This window comes from Bubalus kerabau, chromosome 10 (genome assembly GCF_029407905.1).
Source record: "Bubalus kerabau isolate K-KA32 ecotype Philippines breed swamp buffalo chromosome 10, PCC_UOA_SB_1v2, whole genome shotgun sequence".
Lineage (NCBI taxonomy): Eukaryota > Metazoa > Chordata > Mammalia > Artiodactyla > Bovidae > Bubalus > Bubalus kerabau.
In genome coordinates, this window is record NC_073633.1 from 58,670,502 (window position 1) to 58,693,737 (window position 23,236).

At 33.3% G+C, this 23,236-nt stretch overlaps 1 protein-coding gene across 11 annotated transcripts in view; it reads left to right on the top strand.

Moving 5' to 3' along the window:
• Positions 1-23,236, top strand: part of ZNF280D (zinc finger protein 280D) — a 158,888-nt gene that overhangs the window by 90,376 nt on the left and 45,276 nt on the right. For 9 of the 11 annotated variants that reach the window (XR_008699347.1, XM_055537853.1, XM_055537850.1 and 6 more), the window contains 4 exons: positions 1,034-1,096; positions 5,274-5,392; positions 5,543-5,579; positions 17,985-18,030. Coding sequence is in view for 10 of the 11 variants with exons in the window: in XM_055537853.1 (XP_055393828.1) it covers positions 1,034-1,096; positions 5,274-5,392; positions 5,543-5,579; positions 17,985-18,030 (265 nt within the window). In the remaining variant the exon portion in view is untranslated. Of the gene's footprint in view, positions 1-1,033; positions 1,097-5,273; positions 5,393-5,542; positions 5,580-6,177; positions 7,320-17,984; positions 18,031-23,236 lie in introns of those variants that run through there. The other 2 variants (XM_055537855.1, XM_055537858.1) reach the window with 2 other exon arrangements.

Here is a 23,236-nt window from a genome sequence, read left to right on the forward strand (position 1 = left end):
TTGAGGAAATGACTTAGAAATCTTCTGAGGATGTTTTCTAGGGAGTAAAACTGTCAGAGTATTTCTTTTCCAATACATACATGCTCTGCTTGGAATGATTATTTCTATCTGAGACTGAGAATTGACCTGGTGTGTTGGCTACTTTAGATCTATCATTGTAAGCTCCTGCTCTTCAAACTTCAGCTTGCATAAGAATTACTGAAAAAGCTTGTTAAAACAGCTTCCTGGACCTCGCTGCCAGAGATTAATTCAGTAGGTGTGTGTGGGGCATAGACTTTGCATTTCTAAATAAGCTCCTAGATGATACGATGTTATTAGTCTATGACTACAGTTTTATATGTGCTAAGTGGTACTGTGCTAAGCTAATCCTGGTTTTCTAGTATAGAAAAGCTTTCCTTATCAGATTAAACGAGTATATATAAAAGAAAGCTGTTATCATTGGCTGCAAAGCTTGGTTAGGGGTTTTCTATTCTGTGCTTAGTGGGGGCATTGTTTTAGCTCCGGAGTTCTGCTTTAATTTGTTTTTGTTTTAATGTCTACTGATAATTGCAAAGAGCTCTCTAAATGCTTGATTTTACAAATGGTAAACAGTGGCCTTTAGCTCAAGTACTGTTACTTCCAAGATATTTGGATTCTTCTCCCCTTCCTTGACACAAACATGTTAAGTTAGAAAAAGATTTTTCTAAATGATTATTATTGGTAATTGTTCATGTTATGGGCAAAAATGTTATTAGCAGAATTTTAAATTGTTTTCAACTCTTTTAACAGTTCAAAAAAAGAATTTCATGTGACTTTTTTCTTATACTCTTGAGTATGTGGAAGTATGGTACTGATCAAATGAGAATATGCTTAGTAAAATACATTTCACTGGAAAATGGATAAATTTATGTTAAAATACTGAATTAAACAGTATTATTTATATCATGATATTTTATTCAAAACTAGAAATTTAAGTATAGACTTGATGTATAGCTATAAATTAATATGACTTACCATATAGTAAAATTAATAAAATCTATTTTGTCTCTCTCAGCTTTCATAGTAATCGTCCAAGTAAAAGGTTTTGTATCTTTAAGAAGTATTCAGAAGATCTCAGGTAACTAGTTGATCTTTTAAATTTTTTTCTATTGAAAAATGATATGACTTAAATCTGCTATATATAGCATTTTTATCAAGATACAGTTCATATATCATGCAATCCATGTGTTTAAGTTGTACAATTAATAGTTTAGGGTATATTTACAGGGTTGTGCAGTCACCACAGTTAATTTTAGTACATTTTTGTCACTTGAGGAAGACATTCTGTACCCATTAGTGGTTATGTTTATTTCCTTCCAACTCCTTTTATCCTTAAGCAACTGCTAATTTACTTTCTGTCTATATAGATTTGCCTATTCTGGACATTTCATGTAAATGGAATGATAAAATATATGATCCTTTGTGTTTTCCATTTAGCATGTTTTCAAGAGTTATCCATATTGTTGTGTATGTCAGTGCTTCTTTTTCTTATTGCTGAATAGTATTCTTTTGTATGTATATTATAGTTTGTTTATCCATTTAGGTTATTTTAACTTTGAAGCCATTATAAATACTGATGTTATGAACATTTGTGTATTATTTTTGTCTGGACATATCTTTTCATTTTTCTTTAGTATGTATCTAGGATTAGAATTGCTGGGTTATATGGTAACTCTATGTCGAACTTTTGAGGAACTGCTAGACTGTTTTACAAAGTACCTGATTAGTCTATATTCTGTCACTAAATTTGTTTCAGCGGTGACCAGTGGTGTCAAAATGAAGCTTTCATGTATTTGCATTGTAAAATGTGAACAAAAAGTAGGGCTTTCCAATAATATTTGAATAGTGAAAGAGGCCTAAAATATGCAATAAAGTGACACTTTTTCAGTTTTGAAGTAAATTTCTTAAGCCGCCGAAATTCTTGAAATTAGTACATAGTCATTTTAAATTTTACTTTTTCAGATTAAGGAAAGTGTGCTACTTGCTTACTGTGCAGAAAGAACTGTTGGTGAATATTTCTAAAAACATTGGTTTTACCACACGCTTAATTCAGAATCCACTGAGCACCATGTTTTTCATATTTTTCTGCATTGTTTAGAACCCACTGCTCTTTATTATTTTGTCTATCTTGCCAATGCTACTTGAAATATCAGTATCTTTGCTGCACCAAGCTAATATATACAGATATGGTTAACCAGTACTGGTTTTGATATGTTGGGTTAGTGGAAAATCTGGAAAAGAGGATGATACTATGTCTCAGAGCCTTTATACTTACTATTCTCTGTGACTAGTTTGCTCTTCCCCAGACTTCTGTATGGTTAGCTCTTTTATCACTTTTGGGTCTTCTCTTGTATCCTCTCTCCTATGCTTTACCCTAGTGTCTTTTATCTCCCCTTTATGGATCATTTTTTTCTGGATTATCTTTCATCATCTCATACACTGTATACTTTATTTTCTGTGTCCTCTCGCTAGAATGTGTATGGTTTGGATTTTTATTTATGTAAGGCATTGATAGTAATTAGGCATTTGGTAGATATTTGTTGAATAAATTAATGATATATTTAAAATGACATTTGGCAATAGGTCCCATTGATTATTTTGAAACAGTGGTTCACAGGGAGAGGAAAATTTGATTGTTTTAAAAAATACATTAGTACCAATTTTAAAACATTTACTAACTTCAAGGCAGTAGATTAAGTCATATTAGGTGTTGCCTATATTGAAAATTCTTATAAGAATAAAGAGTGTTACTACATTCAGAAGAGGTTTTGTTTGATTTTTACCTCACTGTTGTGAAGCTCCATTGTGTGTTTGGTTTTTAAAAAATGACTTACATGATTTTAAAGTTCTGGGATGTTTTTCTCTCAACTTGAATAGTTCTCAGGTTGAAAATTTGTCAATTTCTGTGAATGGAACATATAAACTTATAACTACATAGAACAGTAGTTTTTGTAATTATTCTTTTATTGGAATGGAATATCCATTTTTTAGATATTTACTACATATTAGGTCTGTAATATAGCAGACTCTATAAAGATAATAGTAATAATGAGGAAGTCTTGGAACCAACCTTCAGAGAAGGTCCATTTTATTGGTGGGAGATAAGAGGTGAATGTAAATAACCACAATAAATCAAGAGGGAATTTAATAAGTGCACTGAGGGTTACTTTTTTCAAAGAGGAGTGAGATTACTTTACTTGGAATGATTTACATAGGTGTTAATTTACTTGGTTTTCAAGGATGAGTATTATTTATACTGATAGAAGAGTTTGATAAATTTCATTTAAGCTGAACAGACTAAATTTTATTAGTTTCATTTGTACTTCAGTTACCTTTAAACAATTTAACATCATTTAACATCATTTATATGTTAAATCTTGTTTGATTTTCTTTTAAATAGTTCTTCAGATGCTTGATCCACAAGCTCCCAAGTGCTTAACTCTAAACAACATAATAAACATAGTGGTTTTCTAAGTTCTCTGAAACATTCACATATTTTTGCAGGCTTAATAATATTTTAAACTAAATTAAAATGTTTAAGCACATTTTAAATTAGAGTCTTAATTTTACATACTATAATATGAAATTGTGTTTAAATACTTCAAATAGCAAATGCTACACAGTTTGATTCAATAACTGTAAAAACTATTGCTGAATTCAACAAAAAGTATTGATGACTATGGGAATTGTTTCCTAACCTTTTTGAAAATTTATAATCACTACATATTTCATTTAAGAACTACATTACCCAGTGACGTTTTGTTAAGGGAACCAGTAGTTTTGGTTCAAGCAAGTGGGCCAGTTGACATTACTGGGATGCTAAAGAACTCAGACTTTGGACTTTAGTAGTGACTTAGCCCTTCAGTTAATTAAGTGTTACATGAGAACCATACCAACCTTGGATGCTTGTGGTGAGAATAAACTAAATAATGTATGTGAAAATCTTTAACACATAGTATACAATGATAAGTGGTTCAGTGGAAAAGAACCCACCTGCCAAACAGGAGGCGTGGATTCAATCCCTGGGTCAGAAAGATACCCTGGAGAAGAAAATGACAACCCACTCCAGTATTCTTGACGGGGAAATTCCATGGACAGAGAAGTTGGTGGGCTGTAGTCCATGGGGTCACAAAGAGTCAGACATGACTTAGCAACTAAATGGCAACACCATGCAATGGTAGTATCTATTACATGATATATTTTTAGAACCTTCTCATTTCTAATTTTTTCCTCTCCTAGATAAACACTAGATCAATGTTCCACTAGAGACAGACTTTATTTTTTAGTCATCATTATATTCACAATACAATATACTAGTAGTATGCTGCTGCTGCTGCTGCTCAGTCGCTTCAGTCGTGTCTGACTCTGTGCTACCCCATAGACGGCAGCCCACCAGGCTCCCCCGTCCCTGGGATTCTCCAGGCAAGAACACTGGAGTGGGTTGCCATTTCCTTCTCCAGTGCATGAAAGTGAAAAGTGAAAGTGAAGTCGCTCAATCGTGTCCGACTCTTCGCGACCCCATGGACTGCAGCCTACCAGGCTCCTCCGTCCATGGGATTTTCCAGGCAAGAGTACTGGAGTGGGTTGCCATTGCCTTCTCCGAAATGCAACCTTAGTAAATATATATTGACTTGTATATATATTGTACATTTATATATACTATACTTTTGTTTTGAAGATGGGCACAGGCTTCCCTGGTGTTTTAGATGGTAGAAAATATGCTTGCTAATGCAGGAAACTGGGATTCAATCCCCAGGTCAGGAAGAACCCCTGGAGAAGGAAGTGGCAACCCACTCCAGTATTCATTCTTGCCTGGAGAATTCCATGGACAGAGAAGCCTGACGGGCTATAGTCCATGGGGTTGCAAAGGGTTGGACATGACTGAGCAACTAACACACACATAGGCACAGATAGATTGTGACTTGTCAGAGTGACACATGTTAGTGCAACCAAGACTAGACTGTAGGTCTCGACTTTTTAGCTATTAGTAACTGGTATTAGGGAGAAAAGTTTATAAAACAAAAATACTTTCTGTCAGTAAATGGTAGTATAATTTGAATATGAAGAGTGACAGACACTTTCATGCCATTTTCTAAAGAATCATTTCAGTTCTATCAGGTTTATATAACAAAAATTGGAGTGATAGTTAATGACACAAAGAGCAAATCATGAAAAACTATTCATTGAGCTGGTATGTAGGTTTTCATAAAAGATAAAAATGTTTTCTTTTATACTATTTGCTTTGTTTTTTATAGGGGCATTACTCTAGTGTGCCTTAATTGTGATTTCCTAACTGATGTTTCTGGCTTAGATAATATGGCTACACACTTAAGTCAACATGAAACTCATACTTGTCAAGTTGTAATAGAGAAAGGTATGTATATATAATTGTGTTACTTCAGATTTTTGCTATTTATTCTAGTATTTTTGGTCAGCCACAGTATGTTCTCTTTACTAAATCGTTTTTCTCACTCATCATATTTCATATGCTGTTTTAAATATAAAACTTTTCTTCTAATTTCAGTTTCTGTTTGTATCCCAACTTCTGAACATCTTTCTGAGTAAGTTTAATTTTTATTCAGTGCATTTTACTTTAATGGATTTTAGCACTACTGCATTTTTAAACGTATCATTAATAGAAATGAAAAATATTAAAGTATTTTGTTTTTTTTTTTAAAGCTGCTTGTTGAAATAGGTTCCTGCTCTTTGGAGCTCGTGACCTGGTGCAAGACAAGTTGGAATTTCCTAAGTTCAAAGTTCTGAGATGTTTTCTTACACAAAGGCAGTTAAGCAGCCAAGTTCATGACATTAGCTCTCATTATTCAGCTCTTTTCAGCTTCAAATGGGACTAGGTTCTTATTCCACCTTATCTTTGTGTCAGGTTGACATATCTTAACATTCATTTTTTTCTTTTTTTCTCCAGTTGGCTCTCTCCAAAAATAACTTTTGTTGCTTTGGTCATTTCTTTGCTTAAAATAATATGTGTTTTTCTCTGCTGTACTTGCCTTCAGAATAATATGTTCCAAAAGATATGGCTGTCTGTCTTTTTGTCTGTTTTGTCTGCTTTTGTAATTTCTTATAAATCTTAAGTTTTTAGGCCGGACAATTGTCTTTTCCTCATTCGTTGTCTGTCATTGTGCTATTTTTCTTATTTTTCAGATGGAGAAGCAGCCCAGAGATTTCAAAAAATGTCCAGGGTACACCTGGACAGTGTCCCCCTTCGATGAACACAACTGATGCCTGTTCTCTCTTTCCAAGGAATGTGACTAATTTGACTGTGGGGCCTGCTCTAGGTTGTGGTCTCAGGAAATCCGATCTTGGGAAGACTCCCTTCCTTCATGGCTGGCCTTCCATAAGGCTGATGCTGATATAGCCAGTGATGGTCTCAAGGCCCACCAGTTGAGCATAGCTTCCCACTGGGGGCTTTGGCTCTTGATCTTAAGCTTGTGGGTCACTTCTGGCCAAAAAATAAAATCTGTGCTTCAACGTTCTGGTTGAAGTTTAGTCATTTTGGCTGCTGCCCTTTAATCTTTCTCTAGCATGACTACATCCAAGGAGTACAAAAGCTCTGGTTATTAGGAAATGCTTATTTTCATGTCCTTGGAACAACAGGTCTCTACAATTATGTTCCAAAATTTTACTTGCTTTTATTGTTATTTAAAATATATTACCCAGGAGTAAGTTTATAGTTTTTCAGCAATATCAATTATCAAATTTTTTATTTTAAAAAAATTAATTTTAATTTTAATAGACTGGTTTTATGTTCTCCAAATTTATTGATGTCTATTTTTATATTCTTTTCTTTAAAAATGTTGTTCAGTGTTTGCTTTGTTTTGTTAAGAACTTCAAAATATCCCCTAGAATTCTCTACAGATTTCCTATAGTTGCTTATTTATAGCTTTTTAATTTAATTTGGATGTTGTTCAGACCATTAAACATTATAATATGTTCTTTCTTATTTCAGGATTATTATTATTAATATTGTCTTAATAATTGTGAATTCTAAGGTATAAAGAATTGACAACACCTCTTCTTCCAGACCTTAAAACACGTTTTAAAGTTATATATTTGTACATCTAATACATAATATCTATTTAGCCATTTTAATAGTTCATCTGGTAATGTTAACATTAAAAACTATGGAGGCCAAAAATCCATTTGTTTCTATCATATATAAAATGTATTTCCACATAAATATATTTCAAAAATTTGACTTTTGTTTATTTTACTTACATGGACTATAGCTCTAATGAACAGTTTTGATGGTATTATTTTCTTTTAATAAAAATTATATTGTTTAAGTGCCTCAGGAATTATTTACTAATAAAGGATTTCAGATAAAAGGTATAAATTTAATCATATAAATAGGAGCATTGCTTTTGTTGTTTCATGGAAGTCCTATTACTTGGCCTGCACACTGAGAGCTGTATCTACTTAGTGAATCTTGCATTTTTTTCCCCCGGCACAACTGAAAGGTCATTTCTTTATATTATACTAGTTTACTGAATTTTAAAGACACACAAAGTACCTTTTATGATCTTATTTGTCATAAGGATTAGGCAGGCTCTGAAAGTGTGACTCAATCATGTTTTTTACTGTAAAATCAGAACTTCTTCAGTTTTATTTTGAAACAGATTTGAAGCCAATTTAGATGACTACTTATTATGTAATGTGCTTCTTGCTATTAATGATAGAAAATTTGAACCTGATAATTTAAAATTTCCAAACTAATTTTTACTGTAAATGAATAATTTTTCAAAAGCTCTGAAAATGGCCTCTTAGTAGGTGGATTTGGCGTTAATGCTTTGTTTCCTTACTTGTCTCTAGGAGGTTTTGTCATTTCACCCTCTATTCTACCCAGTTTTTAAAAAAATTTTTAAATTTTGCCCAGAAACAAACTTTACATTTTTAACTTAAGTTCCTTTTTCATTTATGTATATTTGCTCTACCTTGGCTATAGTTAAAAAAAAAATGAGAAATTGTATTCTTGGTATAATGATGTAGGAGTACCGCTTTGTGTTCTTCCATAGGACTGTATCTTATAATATCAGATTCATTTTCTTCAAGTTGAAGTTCTTAAAGTTCTATCACGGATAACTTCATTTTAAAAAAATGGTTCAAATAAAACACCTTAGGCAGTTAGTACAAAAATGTGTTCCTTATAGGCAGTTGGTCAAATTTTAATTTTGTGCTGACAAGTTTTATCTTGAGCCTAATCCCGCCTTGCTATCAGGTTATTCTGACTATTTTATTCACCTGATCAGATATTACCATTGCATGCATGTGTGCTTTTGGTTACCATTAAATAAAACGTGAAATTGGCTCAGGTTAAGTCCATTGCTATTTTGAGACCCTCAGTTACCCTGTTTGTAAAATGTGAGTGCTGATTGTTCCAGAGTTCTGAGATTCTGTTGTTCAGTATTGGTTATTCTTACATTCTGTTATTTGTTCTTATGATGAGATGAATTTAGAATGCTACTATGTATCCTTATCTCCATTAGCAGAAATAGGGACTCTTTGACCTTGAGAAAATTAAATGTTCATGTTATTCCTTAGCACATTTAACTCCTTCATGTACTCTTATAAAAGTAGTTCTCTTACACTTATATTAAAGAAGGTAATTAGGTCAGTTTTTCCCAAGTTCTGTACTGTAGAACTAATGTCCATAATTTATTAAGTTGGGGGGAAAGTTTCCATGGTCAAATAAATTTAAGCAATGCAAGTTAAAGTTAAACTAATTCTTTGACATGGAATTTTTCATGCTGTATGTGGCTTGTGAATGTCTAAAGCGAAAAAATGAAGTGAAAGTGTTAGTTGCTCATTCGTGTCGGATGAACTGTAGCCTTCCAGGCTCCTCTGTCCATGGAATTCTCCAGGCAGTAGTACTGGAGTGGGTTGCCAATTCCTCCTCCAGGGGATCTTCTCAACCCAGGGATTGAACCCAGGTCTCCTGCACTGTGGGCAGATTCTTTACTGTCTGAGCTACCAGGGAAGCCCCCTAAGAGAATATTTATTTGACCTTAGAATTTTTTTCTTTGAATAATTATGAACTTCTTAATCTCCTTGGAATAGTGTGTGGAATACTCATCTGGAGTCCTTCAGATTTTATGAACTGGGAAATAAAAAGCAGCTATGTAGGGTGTTGCCCAAGATGGGTTTCTAGACATTTCACTTAGGTTATGAATCATTTGTAAGATAGAGTTTGTAAATAGATGCTAGCAATATACATTTTCATATTTTTAGAAATTTTATCAGAAAAATGATAACCTTATTATGTTTGTAAAATCTATTAACTGCATAACAGAGATAGACCAGTTAATAGTTTATTCTGCCTCTGATTACAATAGTAAGGGATTTTTTTTTGTTGGAGAGTATGGTTATTTTACATGATTTAACACTAAGAAGCTTAAGAATCTTTTGTTTATTTCTGGCTTCTTTCTGTAAGTCTTTAGGCTTAGCTTATCTGTCTACCCACTCACCTACTTTTCTTGAGACTTATTTTCAGCCTTTTATATTATCTGTTAAGGAGTTTCCTATGTAGTAAAGTTTTACTTCCTATTTAAACAGCCTCAGGAGGTCTTCTTTGACAGAAAGATAAGATGATTTGAAACCCAGCTTCATTTTAAACCCTCTCAGACCCTTAAAGGTACAGTGTGGTATAGTAAGCACAGGCTCTGCAGTTGGTTGCCTAGTTTGGAGTTCCTACCCTGCTGTTTATCAGAACATGTGTGACTTTGGATAGGTTACAGATTCCTGTGCCTCATTTCCCATTTGTAAAATACATATAAACAACTACCTGTTCATAAACTGTAGAAGGAATTAAGTGAGTTAATATATGTATATGGTATTTAGAAAGTGATTGGCACATAGGAAGCAGCACTATGTAAGTGTAAATTTATCTTCTCATTCTTACTACTTTTCATGATTTCACCTCTGCCTGCATTTTATTCAGATAGAATTATCCTAATCTTCAGCCTGCTTTTCATTATAACTCCTCATACCATTTTCACTAAATCATTTATATTAAGTGTACCTAACCCAGTAAATATTTCTTAAGAGCCAGTCATCTGAATCATGTATTAGTTATAACATTAGATTTTTAGTGTCTAAAGCTCAATAAACTTGTATTTTTTAAGGAATGGTTATGAATGCTCCTAGGTTCACCTGTCTTAGTCTCCCCTAAATTATACTGCCGCACTATATAGTTCATTTCATATTTTCAGCCTCCCTCTCTGGTTTTGAGATCCTTGTAGAGCCTCACTCTAATCACTTTGGTACTTATCCACCTGGAAGAGCTTACCTTCCTCTACAAACCTGGAGAAGCTATTATGCTTCTCTTTTTCTATATCATTTATTGAAGTGTAGGAACCTACTGTTTTTAATCCTCCACACTGAAAAATATCTTTATCCTTACTTCTGTATAGTGTTGAGAAAGTAGTACAGCTTTGAAATAAGGCAGCTCTGGGTTTAAATCCTAGTTGTGTATCTAACCAGCTCTGTAGCCTTGTGAAAATTACTTCACTTTATCTTCCTTATTTGTGAAATTTATGTAACAGTCTTTGCAGGGTGGCTATAAGAAATAGAGATAATCTGTGGACATTAAATTATTAATTTAAATTATTTAAATAATTAAAATTATTTGGCACTATCCTGACTAAAAGTAATCATTCAATAAATGCAAGTTCTTGGTGCCATTGTTGCTCTACTGCTGCTGCTGCTATTACCACTTCTAGTTACTGCTGTTCCTGCTGCTGCTCCAGCTGTTACTGCTGTTAATAATGTTATTACAGCTACTACTTTCAGGAGACTGGGAACTGCGTATCAGTGAAATCTCATTATTGAGAGTTTCAGTAGCAATCCATCTGTACAGTTATTTGTAATTTGGGTTGATAGTTCACGGATCTTGGAGTATATTCCTCCAAACTGCTGGATGGATGGCATTTATTGCAGTGTTCACTTGCGCTTTATATAATTCTCAAATTTTAGAATTTGATTGTACTTCTGACTTTTCCTGTCTAAAGACTGTGAAACAACAAACACCCTTGTTGTAAACTAGTATGTAATCTCTGTTTAAAAGGACAGCTTTTTTTTTTTTAGCTTATAGAAGCTCTTTTTTAAAGAAAACCTTTTGTTAATTATTTATTAATCATTTTGAATCATCTTGGTTACTTATCTAGTATTACTAAGTTTATGAAAATGTGTAACTATGCTAGCTATCAATAGTAAAGGGGCTCCTTCTTTTGTAGACCTTTGAAATATTTTTATAAACCTACTTTTCTCATATGTGACATTGTAACTCAATCATGGAATTGCCCTTTTCTGTGTGTTAATCTCCTATTGTATTTTTCCCTTTCTTCATCTTCTTCTATATATCTACCAAGATAGATTAATTATAACAGATTGGAAGTAAAATTTTAAATTTTGCAACATTTGTTTTCTTGACAAAAAGTTGAGAATAGGATTTTCTCTTTAGCATTCTTCAGAGCATAAGAATCCGTAGTAAGGCCGTAATAAATCAAGCTTGGAAAACTTGGCTATTTAGCCAAAGTGTGTGTTTATTGACTGAAATAAATGTCCTAAAAGCCACAATTTGAAGTGACTATCAAAGTTGTTTTAGTTCTCTCACTGACTTCCAGTTTTGTTCTAAGCATAGTATAATGTAAAGGCACTGACCGGAGTCAAAATATCAGAGTTCAAAACCCAGCTGTCTCACTTCATGTTCAAGTTACATAATTCAAATTCAAGCTCTCTCACTTCATGTTCAAGTTCAGTTTATTCATCATGTAAATAATCTGTACATAATTGTTTTGAGGATTTGAAAGAGGTAAATGTGTTTTATAGATTAAAATGTTTTATATTTGATTAAATTCCCCTAATATAAAGAGTACTAGGAAAAAATGAAAACATAAAGCTGACTTTCCTTGAAACTGTGAATTTCTCTTTTGTATTTCTGGCTACTAAACTTTATATTTAACATCAGTGGTAACTACATGGCTCTTTCATAGTATAATATAGATATTATTATTCACATATTCATTGATACCAAACATTGATTCCCTGCCTTCAGTGTGCAAGACTCTTTGTCAAGTGCTGGAATTTGAAACATGAAAAAGATATAGTTCGTGCCACCAGAATAACTGCAGGATAGGCAATCAGAAATGGAGACACGGAATCCACATCTTCACAGGGCCACACAGTAAACTGATTTGATAATTAGTTAAACCCCCCAATACATGTATATATATCATTATACGATTTTTGTGAAATGCTGTACCAGAAGAGAATCGGACTTGTTCCAAAGAGAAATATCATTTTATTATACCGTTGTCAGCTAAACCAGTGTCATTAACTTTCATAAATGCAAACAGATAGTACTTTTAGAAGCAGAATGGCACCCTTTTAAAACTAAGTTTTATATTTGAAAATAATATATCTGTTAAAAAATGTTTACTTCTGCTAAGTTTATTTCCATTGAATTTGTAGAGAGTCATTCCATTATTTTCCTCTGAAGTTCTGAACTTACTTGGAGGAATTATTGATCATAATCCAAGTTACTAGGCATTTTAAATGTTCAAAATTGTCAGTGTCGTATTTCATATATTTGGTTTAGCAGGGGAAAAAAAAAAACTGATTTCATCTATGAGATACACAGAATTTATTTTGGGCTTTTTTCTTTCTCTAAACTTTTGAAATATAACTGGGATTGGAGATAATAAAGGGTCATACCCTTAGATTATTTTATCCTACCATGGATGTTATTATCTCATTACTGTCTCAAATCAGATCTTTAGTAACTGTAAAGTTGGGTTTCCTTTTCAAAGTGGATATTGCCCCTGGTATATAATTGCAAGTTAGTAAGTAGAAGCTGTGTATCAAAACTCAGTGGTTTCTGGCATTTCAGACTTCTGCCTGTGATAGCTGTTAATCAGGAAATGATGGGAGACTCATTGAAAGGGAAAGGTAAATGAGATTTGGTGTCATCCTTCATTTAGGGCAAACTCTACCAATTTCTATCAGTGTTTCTGTGTTTACTACCATTTTTTCAGTTTCCTGATTCTGAGGATAGTTTGTATATGCATTACAAGTATTCAGGGCCTAATTCAATATTGTCATAAAATTTTTAAAAAATGAAGTAAAATTATAGCCCAAAGAGGTATTAGAATCTGCCTCCACTGAGGGTCTTATCTTTTGCTTCATGTTATTACATATAAGTATTTTGTTTTTCTTAATTCTTTGTCTTTACCTGGTTCTTTCCTCTGTCCACCTAAAATGATTTTTTACTCTTATCTTCCCTGGTGACCAAATCATACCCATGTCTTTAGAAAAGGGTAGATAATTTCATACTAGAGTAAATTGATGAATGAGCAATGAAAATGAATACCTAATATATTTTGTTTGAGGATGGGGAAGTATGGCAGAAGAATCTCAAAACATAGAAGATATTTAGGTAAAAAACTTGAAGAGCCTGTGTAGCACACTCAAATTCTAGACAGTAAGATTGATTCCTGACCTCAACCCATGGTTGTAATAATAGCTAACATTGAGTACATACACTATGTCTTTTACATTTATTTGTTTAATTCTCACAAACTAGTGAGATATACACTGTTTTTGTCCCAATTTTATGGATGAGACAGCTGAGATACAGGTTAAGTCATTTGCCCAAAGTCACATAGCTGTTAAGAGCCTCAATTTAAATTATGGTCGTCTGTCTTGAGCGACTAAACTAAAACGTACTATAGCCTATTGCTTCCCTGATTGTGCTTGTGGTTCCAAATGTACTTTCCTGCCTTGTTTACTGTCCATGAGTGTATGGATGGGCTTGAGCTTCAGAGTGAAGGCCCTTTGTTTCCCCAGAAGGGTAGGCAACAACTGGTACAGTTGTAACATTGGAATCAGAATCTAAATCTAGCTTCTCAATCTTAGAGTAGTAGTTCTATGATACATGGACAGTAGGACATTTCAGCAAACAAATTAGGCATAAATCAGTCTCTTTAGTAAGACTGGATTCTTTGGTAGCTCAGATGGTAAAGAATCTGCCTGCAATGCCAGAGACTCAGGTTCAATCCCTGGGTCAGGAAGATCCCCTTGAGAAGGGAATGACAACCCACTCCAGTATTCTTGCCTGATCATATCTGAGTAAGCAAGCATTAGGAGTGCCAGTGACTAAACTATTTGTAGTTGTGATGTGCCGTGCTGTGCTTAGTCACTCAGTCATGCCCAACTCTTTTGACACCCCATGGAATGCAGCCCGCTAGGCTCCTCTGTCCATGGGGATTCTCCAGGCAAAAGTACTGGAGTGGGTTGCCAGTCCCTTCTCCAGGGCATCTTCCCAACCCAGAGATCAAACCCAGGTCTCCTGCATTGCAGGCAGATTCTTTACCTACAGCCACCAGGGAAGCCCAGTTAAGATGCTGTGTGACTTCCCAATTTCTGTGGCTTTTTCATTGACAACTTTGTGTGTCTAACCATTATTTTTTTGAGTCAAAAACTACATCCCATGTTTTAATTAAAAAAAAAAAAAACAGTGTAGCCACTTTGTTGTTCTTTAGTCAGTCATTAAATGTCTCTTATCTGGACTCCCTGACTGGAGCTTATCCTCTTCTGATACTGCCTTTTTCTTTTTCTGATGCACAAATCTGATCATACTTTCTTACTAACCTTAGAATGAAGTTCTTAGCACACTTTACTGTGACACTCAAGACCTTTCCTAAAGTAGTCCTTGCTATCTCTTCCGTTGCCTCATCGACTACTCTTTCTTGTTCCCTACCTTCTAGTCACGAGGTCACTCAGTATTATATCATCATCATCTTGTCATATTCCTTTGTTTTTTCTCTGCCTTGACTTGCCTTTCCCTGCTTTGCTAGCCTCACCTCCTGCTGCAAAACCACGTTCACTGTAGTATCTTCACTGCTTTCTTGCATCTTTCCCCTTCATAATGTCTCAGTCCTTTGTATAGCCCCAATATATATGTCTCTCCTTTTGAACACTTCACAGTTCTGTAAACATTGGCTTCAGTGCATTTCCTTGACAACTTTGGATTGGAACTCTTAGCACAGTACCTGATGTATGTGCGACCTGGTAAATGTTTAGATCATCCTTTCCACACATCTGTTAACACCTCTCAGAATGAACTATCAGAATGGTGCACTGGGTGTTTTATTTGTGTGATGGTTAGTGTGAATATGTAAGTGGAAGGTCTTGAGAACTGGTTGACTTTACTACTGGCTTGTTGTAAACCTCCTTTCAGCTTTTTTAGTTTGCTTATAAATATTTTTAAAGATTACATTTAAAAAATCAGTAATAAAATTTTTGACTTTTAAGTGGTGTTAGAAGAAAAGAATGTGGTCTGACAGAAATGAATACAAGCATTTCCCCCCTTTATAACACTTCCCTCTACTTCATGGTATGTTTATAGTGAATGAAACCTCAAATGAACACAGTGATGTCATTTACCTGTAACTTTGGATTGGTCATGTCATCTGCAGAAAAATTGCAAGTAGGGACATTTATTTCATTTTGAACTTTAAGGGGAAAGCAGGTTTACATAGCAAAGAAAAATAATTTACAATCTTGATCTCTAGTGGTAGTTATTGAAATCCATGATGACCAGTCAGTCCTTCTGTTCTCTTAACATTGGAATCTTAAATAGTGTTTGTTTTGAATGCTATGCAAAATTTATTTTAAAATATTGCAGAATTCACAGGTGAAAAGTATAATTATCTAATGGCAGGTCATTAGCTCAGAACTTTGAGCTTAGCAAATTTCACTGTCTTCTACCAAGCAATTGAATATCTCAAATGATGACTATTTCAGCAGGCATCTTTAATGAGTAAGATTAAAGGTAAGAACATTTTTTCTTTTCAAAATGGTAGTGATGTATTAGTAGTTGTTTAAAAATTTGTTGACCTCAACTGTGCTTTTGTAGTTACAAGATTGTGGTGTACATTTTAATGATGAATTTTGTAATTCAATGAAATTTTATGTAGTGTGCTTTTTCTAATTTTTTAGATTTGTTTTTCTAATATTTTCACTGGTTATTACAATTCTGTCCCTTAAGCAGAATACCAGTATGGTTAAAGCCACAAAACAAGATTGGGAATATAAGCCTCTTATTGCTAGTTATTTCAATAATTTATTTTATTCTCATCTACCAGTTTCTTAGCCAGTAAAATGAAGAGTAATAAAAACCTGTCACCAACCTCCTTTGCAGAGATATTAAGAAAATTCAGTTTCCCCAATTGAAATTCCAACAATAATAGTAACACATGCTTAATAGCTTTTATTTTAAGTGCTGCATAAAATCAGTTTATTAGAATAGCTATATGTGAAAATGATTAGCATGGTAATGTTTCTTTTGCAAGAATTTGAGATCAGTCTTTGATAACATTTCCAGTAATAAGCTGAAAAGGAGAATTCTTTTATGAAATATTTTTAAACTATTTTATAACCAATAGTTATAATAACAGTTTTTCAAACTGAGTTTAAAATTATTAAATATTTAGAAATAAAAAATCAATTAATATCTACTTTTTGTTTCTTCCAACAGAAACCAAAATTTTTTATGTTTTCTTACAACTTCAGCATGTTATTCTTAAAATAATTATTTTCCCTATATATATTATTAAAGCAATGATGTACTGTACACTTGATATTATTTCACCTGTATGAATACTCTTGTTCACAATTAAATACCTGAGAGAATTACAAAACCTTTAACCTGGAAATGATAGACATTTATGTATTTTGTCACTTTTTTGTGCGAATTTTATTCATTTAGATTTTTTTTAGCAGAATTAGTTGAAAATTACTGTAAACACTGCCACAGAGTACTTCAACTAAAAGGACTTGTCCTGTTTTAAATTATTTACATCTTCATGTAATAACTAAAATGTGCTTAAGTAATTTTGCTTAGTTATTAATATCTAGAAAAATAGCATCTATAAACCTAGTTTTTTTAATGTGCCCTTGGAGAATGGACAAGGAGGGGTGTTTGCCAACTCCATATTTCATTAAATAACTATGGGATTAGCTTTTAGGATGATTGATAATGTCTGTCCTACTAGATGTCTTCATTTTTGTCCATGAAATTTAAGTCAGTATAGTTGTTGCTTATGTTGGATATGTTAATCCTTAAGTACAGTTTAAGCCTTTATTAAGTTATGAATCACTTAACTATTTATTTATAGCATTTCTGATCAGGTGGACATTCTACATATTCGACTAAAATTGTTCAATATATCACCAAATATTTAGTTATCAGCAATTTAAAACAAAGCTAGTTTTTATGTTAAATTGATATTAAAAAGATAATATAGATGACGTATGGCTTTATTAATATTGTAATGTTACAGTTAGTATTTTTTAGAAATAAAAGTTTACAAATTTATGTTTAATATTTGAGCTATGCTTATGAATTTTTAAGAGAATACATCCTTCAAAATTCTAAATTATTTCTGTAATTTTACCACCTCTAAAGTTAGTTAGTTGTAACATATATTGAAATGACACATTACTATTTCAAACTTTATAATAGATAAAATATTTACTTTCTCTCACTTTTTGAGTCCTTTAGTAGTAAATACTGATGCATGTTATATATATTAGACATATAAACTTGCTTTCATTTTTAAAGAGTAATGTCTTTTTGTCACATAGCTAATGTGTTATGTCTTTTTTTGAATTTGTACTTAACATGGAGAACATTTCTTAAGTGCTCTTGTTTTTAGAGAAGGAAATATTTATCTGTATTCATTTATTTAGAACATATATTGAACCTACTCTTTATTCTTGTGCATTTTATTTTTCCCTTAAAGTATTTATTATAGAGGTAATTTACTGTTATAGTATAAATGTACATTAATATGGATCTACATTTAAATTATTTTAAGCATGCAAAAAATTTGTTTCTTGTTTCTATATTATAAACATAAAATTAAATGCTCAATACTTATTTTGTTTTCAAGATTAAAAAATGAAGCTCCCACAAAGGAACAAGAATCTGTGTCTGAGGTAAATTATGTTGTATTTCCTACCTCTTAAAGATTTATACAATTGAAAGTATTGTTGGTGTGATTTATAAAACTTCACTTCAGTGTGTGTACATCCCTAGGAATTATTGTCATGTTATCAAAAATAAAAATAATTGAGATTTTTGTTTTCATTAATATAAAAAATATCTAACTCAGTAAAATTATAAAGTGGTTTATTTTGACAAAGACATTATTACATTTCACATGCTTTTTATTTATTTCAATTAGTAAGTAATGGAGATAATTTTATGACTTAAAAATTCTGAAATCATTAAAATATCACATATTTGACAGATTGGAAAATTAATCTTTTTAGGAAATTCTATTTTCTGAGACTCAAGATTTAAATAATTTTTAATATAGAAATATTTTGAATACATTTTAGCTATCTTAAAAAGGCAATCTGAATATAACACTCAGAGTTACCATATAAATTTTTTGCTGGGCAGTCTGGGCTTCTCTGGTGGCTCAGTGGTAAAGAATCCACCTGCACTGCAGGAGACATAGGTTCCATCTCTGGGATGGGACAATTCCCTGTCAAGGAAATGGCAACCCACGCCGGTACTCTTGCCTGGGAAATGCCATGAGCAGAAGAGACTGGCTGGGCTACAGTTCATGGGGTCACAAAAGAATGGGACATGACTTAACAACTAAATAACAAAAAAACCGGGCAGTCTAATGTATGAGTGTAGAAATAATTTTGCTTTTGTAGTTGCTTTCTTGATGTCAGTTCTTAAAATATTGCATAATATAGCTTGTCTCTGAGTAAAAGTGAAGCAAGGTAGGTTCAGCATTTATTTTTTGAGTAGCATTTCTATGTTGTAGAGTAAATAAGTGAAACCTAGGCAGTACCAGCCTTCTTCCATGTGGCTGTCTTTTACAGAAAGTTTTCTTTTGTTTGATAGATTTTTAGCTATGTCTTTACTAGATATATGATTTCTTGGTTACTGGTTTATTTTAGTGTTTGTGTTTTTGAGGAATTGGTACATTTTATCTATTATGAATTTATATGTATACAAATGTTTCTAGTAGTCCTTATTATTTTGATGTCTGTTGAGTCTGCAGTGATAATCTTCTCTTTTATTCTTGATGTCGATATTTTGTGTGCTCTTCTTGTTTCTAATGTTATCATATATTTTACTTTTAATCAGGTTACAAAGACAATACAGTATTACTATTTTCGTTTTAAATAGTCTTTTTTAAAGCAATTAAATACTTAAACAATTTTTGTATTCACCTTTATTCTTACCATTTCTAGGGCTTGCTCTTTCTTTTTGTAGTTATTGGTTTCTGTCTGGTATCACATTCCTTTTGCCTAAACAACTTCATTTGAAATATCTCATGTTGCAGATCTACTGGTAATTATTTATTCCATGCTTTTTTCCTTCAAAAAAATCTTTTGTTTTTCATTTTTGAAAATAAATTTTTGGTGAGTATAGAATTCTGGATTTACTGTTTTCTTTCAGCAGTTTACAGACATCATTTATTGTCTCTTGGCTTGTATATTTTCTGATGAGATGTCTTACTATAGTTTTTGTCTTTGTTTCTATACGGGTATGTAAGTATGATTTTTGTCTTTGTCTGTAGTTTTTATCAGTTTGAACATGATGTGTCTTAAGTCTGGTTTGTTCATTTGTTTGTTTATATGTTTATCTTTTTTTTTTTACATTCATCCTGATTCGTATTCTCTGCCCTGTCCTGTATCTTCTACTTCTGGGATTTCAATTTCACACATGTTACACCATTTGATGTTAATTCCTGTTCTTAAATGTCCTGTTCTAGTCTCCCACCTCACTTCCCCCCATACTTTTTTTTTTTTAGTGTTTCAGTTTGGGTAATTTTTATCTATTGACCTGTTTACTGATTCGTTTTTTTTCAATTGTGTAAGGTCTATTGATGAACCCATCAAAAAATTTTTGCATTTCATTTCTGTCATTGTAGTTTTCTTGGGTTATTTTCCCTAGCATTTGCATTGGTTATTAGAGTTTCTGATCTTTTGATAAAGTTTTGAGCTGATCATGCGTATTTCCTCCTTTTTCTACCAAAGCATATAACATAGTAATCATAATAATTTAAAATTTTCTTTCTAGTAGTTCTAATAGCTGGGTTATATCTAAGTATGGTTCTGCTGATTGTTTTATCCTCTGACATTACAGATTTTTTCCCCTTGCATTTTCTGTGAATGTGTGGTTGAAAGCAAGGCATTATGTGTTGGACTAAGATAAATAGTATCTGAAAATGGGCATGCCTTTTCTCATCTTAGGCCATTAATGTGAGATTTGGTCCACGTAGTAGTGAGTTGGGAGAAGGCAGTGACACCCCACTCCAGTACTGTTGCCTGGAAAATCCCATGGGTGGAGGAGCCTGGTAGGCTGCAGTCCATGGGGTCACCAAGAGTCAGACATGACTGAGTGACTTCACTTTCCCTTTTCACTTGCATGCATTGGAGAAGGAATTGGCAACCCACTCCAGTGTTCTTGCCTGGAGAATCCCAGGGACGGCGGAGCTTGGTGGGCTGCCGTCTGTGGGGTCACACAGAGTCGGACACGAACTGAAGTGACTTAGCAGCAGCAGCAGCAGTAGTGAGTTGACTTGGGTTTATTTTTTATCTCTATGGCTACCCTTCATATACTGCCAAGTTCAATTTCTGTAGTATTTCCTTGTGCTTAATGTGGAAGTTATGTTACTGGAGGTTTTTTTTTTTTTCCTCAGTATCCTTGCTCCACACTCAACTTTAGTCTTTTTTTTGTGAGATTGAGCCATAGAGATTTTCTTTCTCTCTCTTTGCACTCTTGCCTTTCTTCCAACAGTACTGCTGTTGCTTATTATTTGATGTTTGCTCTCCTAGTGGGCTTCCCTGGTGACTCAGATGGTAATGAATCTGTCTGCAGTGCAGGAGATGTGGGTTCAATCTCTGGGTTGGGAAGATCCCCTGGAGAAGGGAATGGCAACCCACTCCAGTATTCTTGCCTGGAGAATTCCATGGACAGAAGAGCCTGGCAGGCTACAGTCCATGGGGTTGAAAGAGTTAGACATGACTGAGAGGCTAACACTTTCACTTTCTTTTCATCCTTGTGGTGGGTGGTAGGGGTTGGTGTGATGTTCTCTGTTGTCCTGAGGTTTTCAAGCTGGCTCTGTAGAATAGAAATGTTTTCTTCTGTCACCCAGCCACAGTTGGCCCCTATGCCCTGAGGACAACAGGGTTTGCCTCTCTTTTTTCCAAATATGTAAAGGCATGGACGTAAAGAAAACCTATGAATTCATAATTTCTAACATCATCCATTGACTCTTTCCTGATATATTCATAGTTGAATAAACTCATCAGACTCTTACTTTCCTTTGATTGCCCTGTTGCATCTGTGTCAAGTAAAACCAACCTTTTCATATACATCAACCAACTTCCTGAAGTTTATTATTTTTTTTTTCATTAAAAGCAAAAAAGCTTTTGCTAAAAATTTAGCAGGCCATAAGCAGAGTTAAAGGAAGCCATATTACATGGAAGGCTACATAGAACAGTTTTGGTCTGGGTACTTCTTTCAAGCATATATGTGCTGTGGATAGTCCCTTAATAGACCCAGGCATTTAAGTACACATGTAATATGGAGGATAGCTTGAATCAAACTTCAAGGTTTTGATCTGATACACTGTAGTGGAATCAGTGTTATACCTCAATAATATTTTCCTGTTGTCATATTTTCGTTTGTATAGTTTTACATTTTCTCCATCAAAATCAATTCCTTTCATAGTATATAGACTGTATATGGGAATTCATATTATATAGTGGTTTTCTAAAACAGCCTCTGTTCTGCTACTCTGTATACATTGCAACATTTTACTGCTTTCATATCCTCACTATATGTATACCATAACCCTTCCCCTGTAGTCTTAGAGTTAGTTTAGTTTCATTATAACTAAGTAAAGGCTAAGAGAGAGAAGGTAGGTACAGATTCCTTTCTCTTTCCTTGCTTCCTTCCTTGGCTATTAGGGAACACTTGATAGCAAGTTCTAGGAATTTGTATTGGCAGCAAAGATTAATAAAATTATTTCCCTGTCCCCAAGTTGGTCAGAATCTAGTAGGACAATTAGACATGAAAAAATTATAATCCAATATTTTAAGCATATCCGCTGTGGTAGGTTCACACGAAAAAGTATTTCTCCCTTTTTTAAAAATATTTTTTTCTCAATTCAAACATACACATAAAAATAGGGGTTCGCTGTTACTTCATTAATGAAATGACAAATTAGTCTATTCCTTTAAGGCTGCTTGGAGATATCCATAAAGAATTTCTAAGGACTTTGTTTTACTTTTGTGTTATGTTTTGGTTCTTTTTTTTTTTTTTTTTTTCTTGGCTTTGTAAGTTTTTCAGACATAAGAGTTTCAGATTTTGTAAATTACATTTTATCTTTATCAAATTAAAAACTTGTGTGGATAGTTTATCATAAAAGCAGTGACTCATCTCCTTCACCCTTTTCCATTCAGGTCTTTAGAGGCAGCCATTTTCAACTCTTTCAGCTATTTGATCTCGTATTTATTATATTATTATTTGTTAATAATATAACCGTATTTTGATTTGTCTTTTTTTGAACTATGACTGATTGTTAATAGTAGTTAAGGATTTACTTCTCTAGACCACCATCCCTGCTTTCCTCTTTCCTCCTAACCCCAGCATCCCAACCGGGGCCAGAATTAGAGTGAGGCAAGTAAGGCCTCACCTCTGGCGAAAAATTTAAGGGGGCTTCAAAAAAATTCAATAATCAGATAAACATTTTCATTTATATTTTTAAGAATAAAAATTAATGCAAAATAATCCATGATGAGCATAATTTCAAAGCTGTAATTAAAGGCAGCATCCAGCCCTGCCCTTCTGTGACCCTAGAGTCATGCACATAGGGAACATAAACACAAGGTCTCACTTCTGTATTTTTTTTTATGGTCCTTGTTCAGTCATGAGGGAAGGTGACACATTTCATTGCTTGTAACTTCACGTTACTGCTAAGTAAAAGGGAAAGTTATTATTAATTACAAATCTATGTTTGTGATTTTTTTACAACATTATTAGGAGCACTAAGGTAAGTAATACCGATGTTAGTTACTAATATATTTGACCTTTCATAAATAAGATTGATTTGATGAAATGTGAAAATTTTCTGAAAAAGTGTTTTCTTACCAGGAAACTTTATACTTT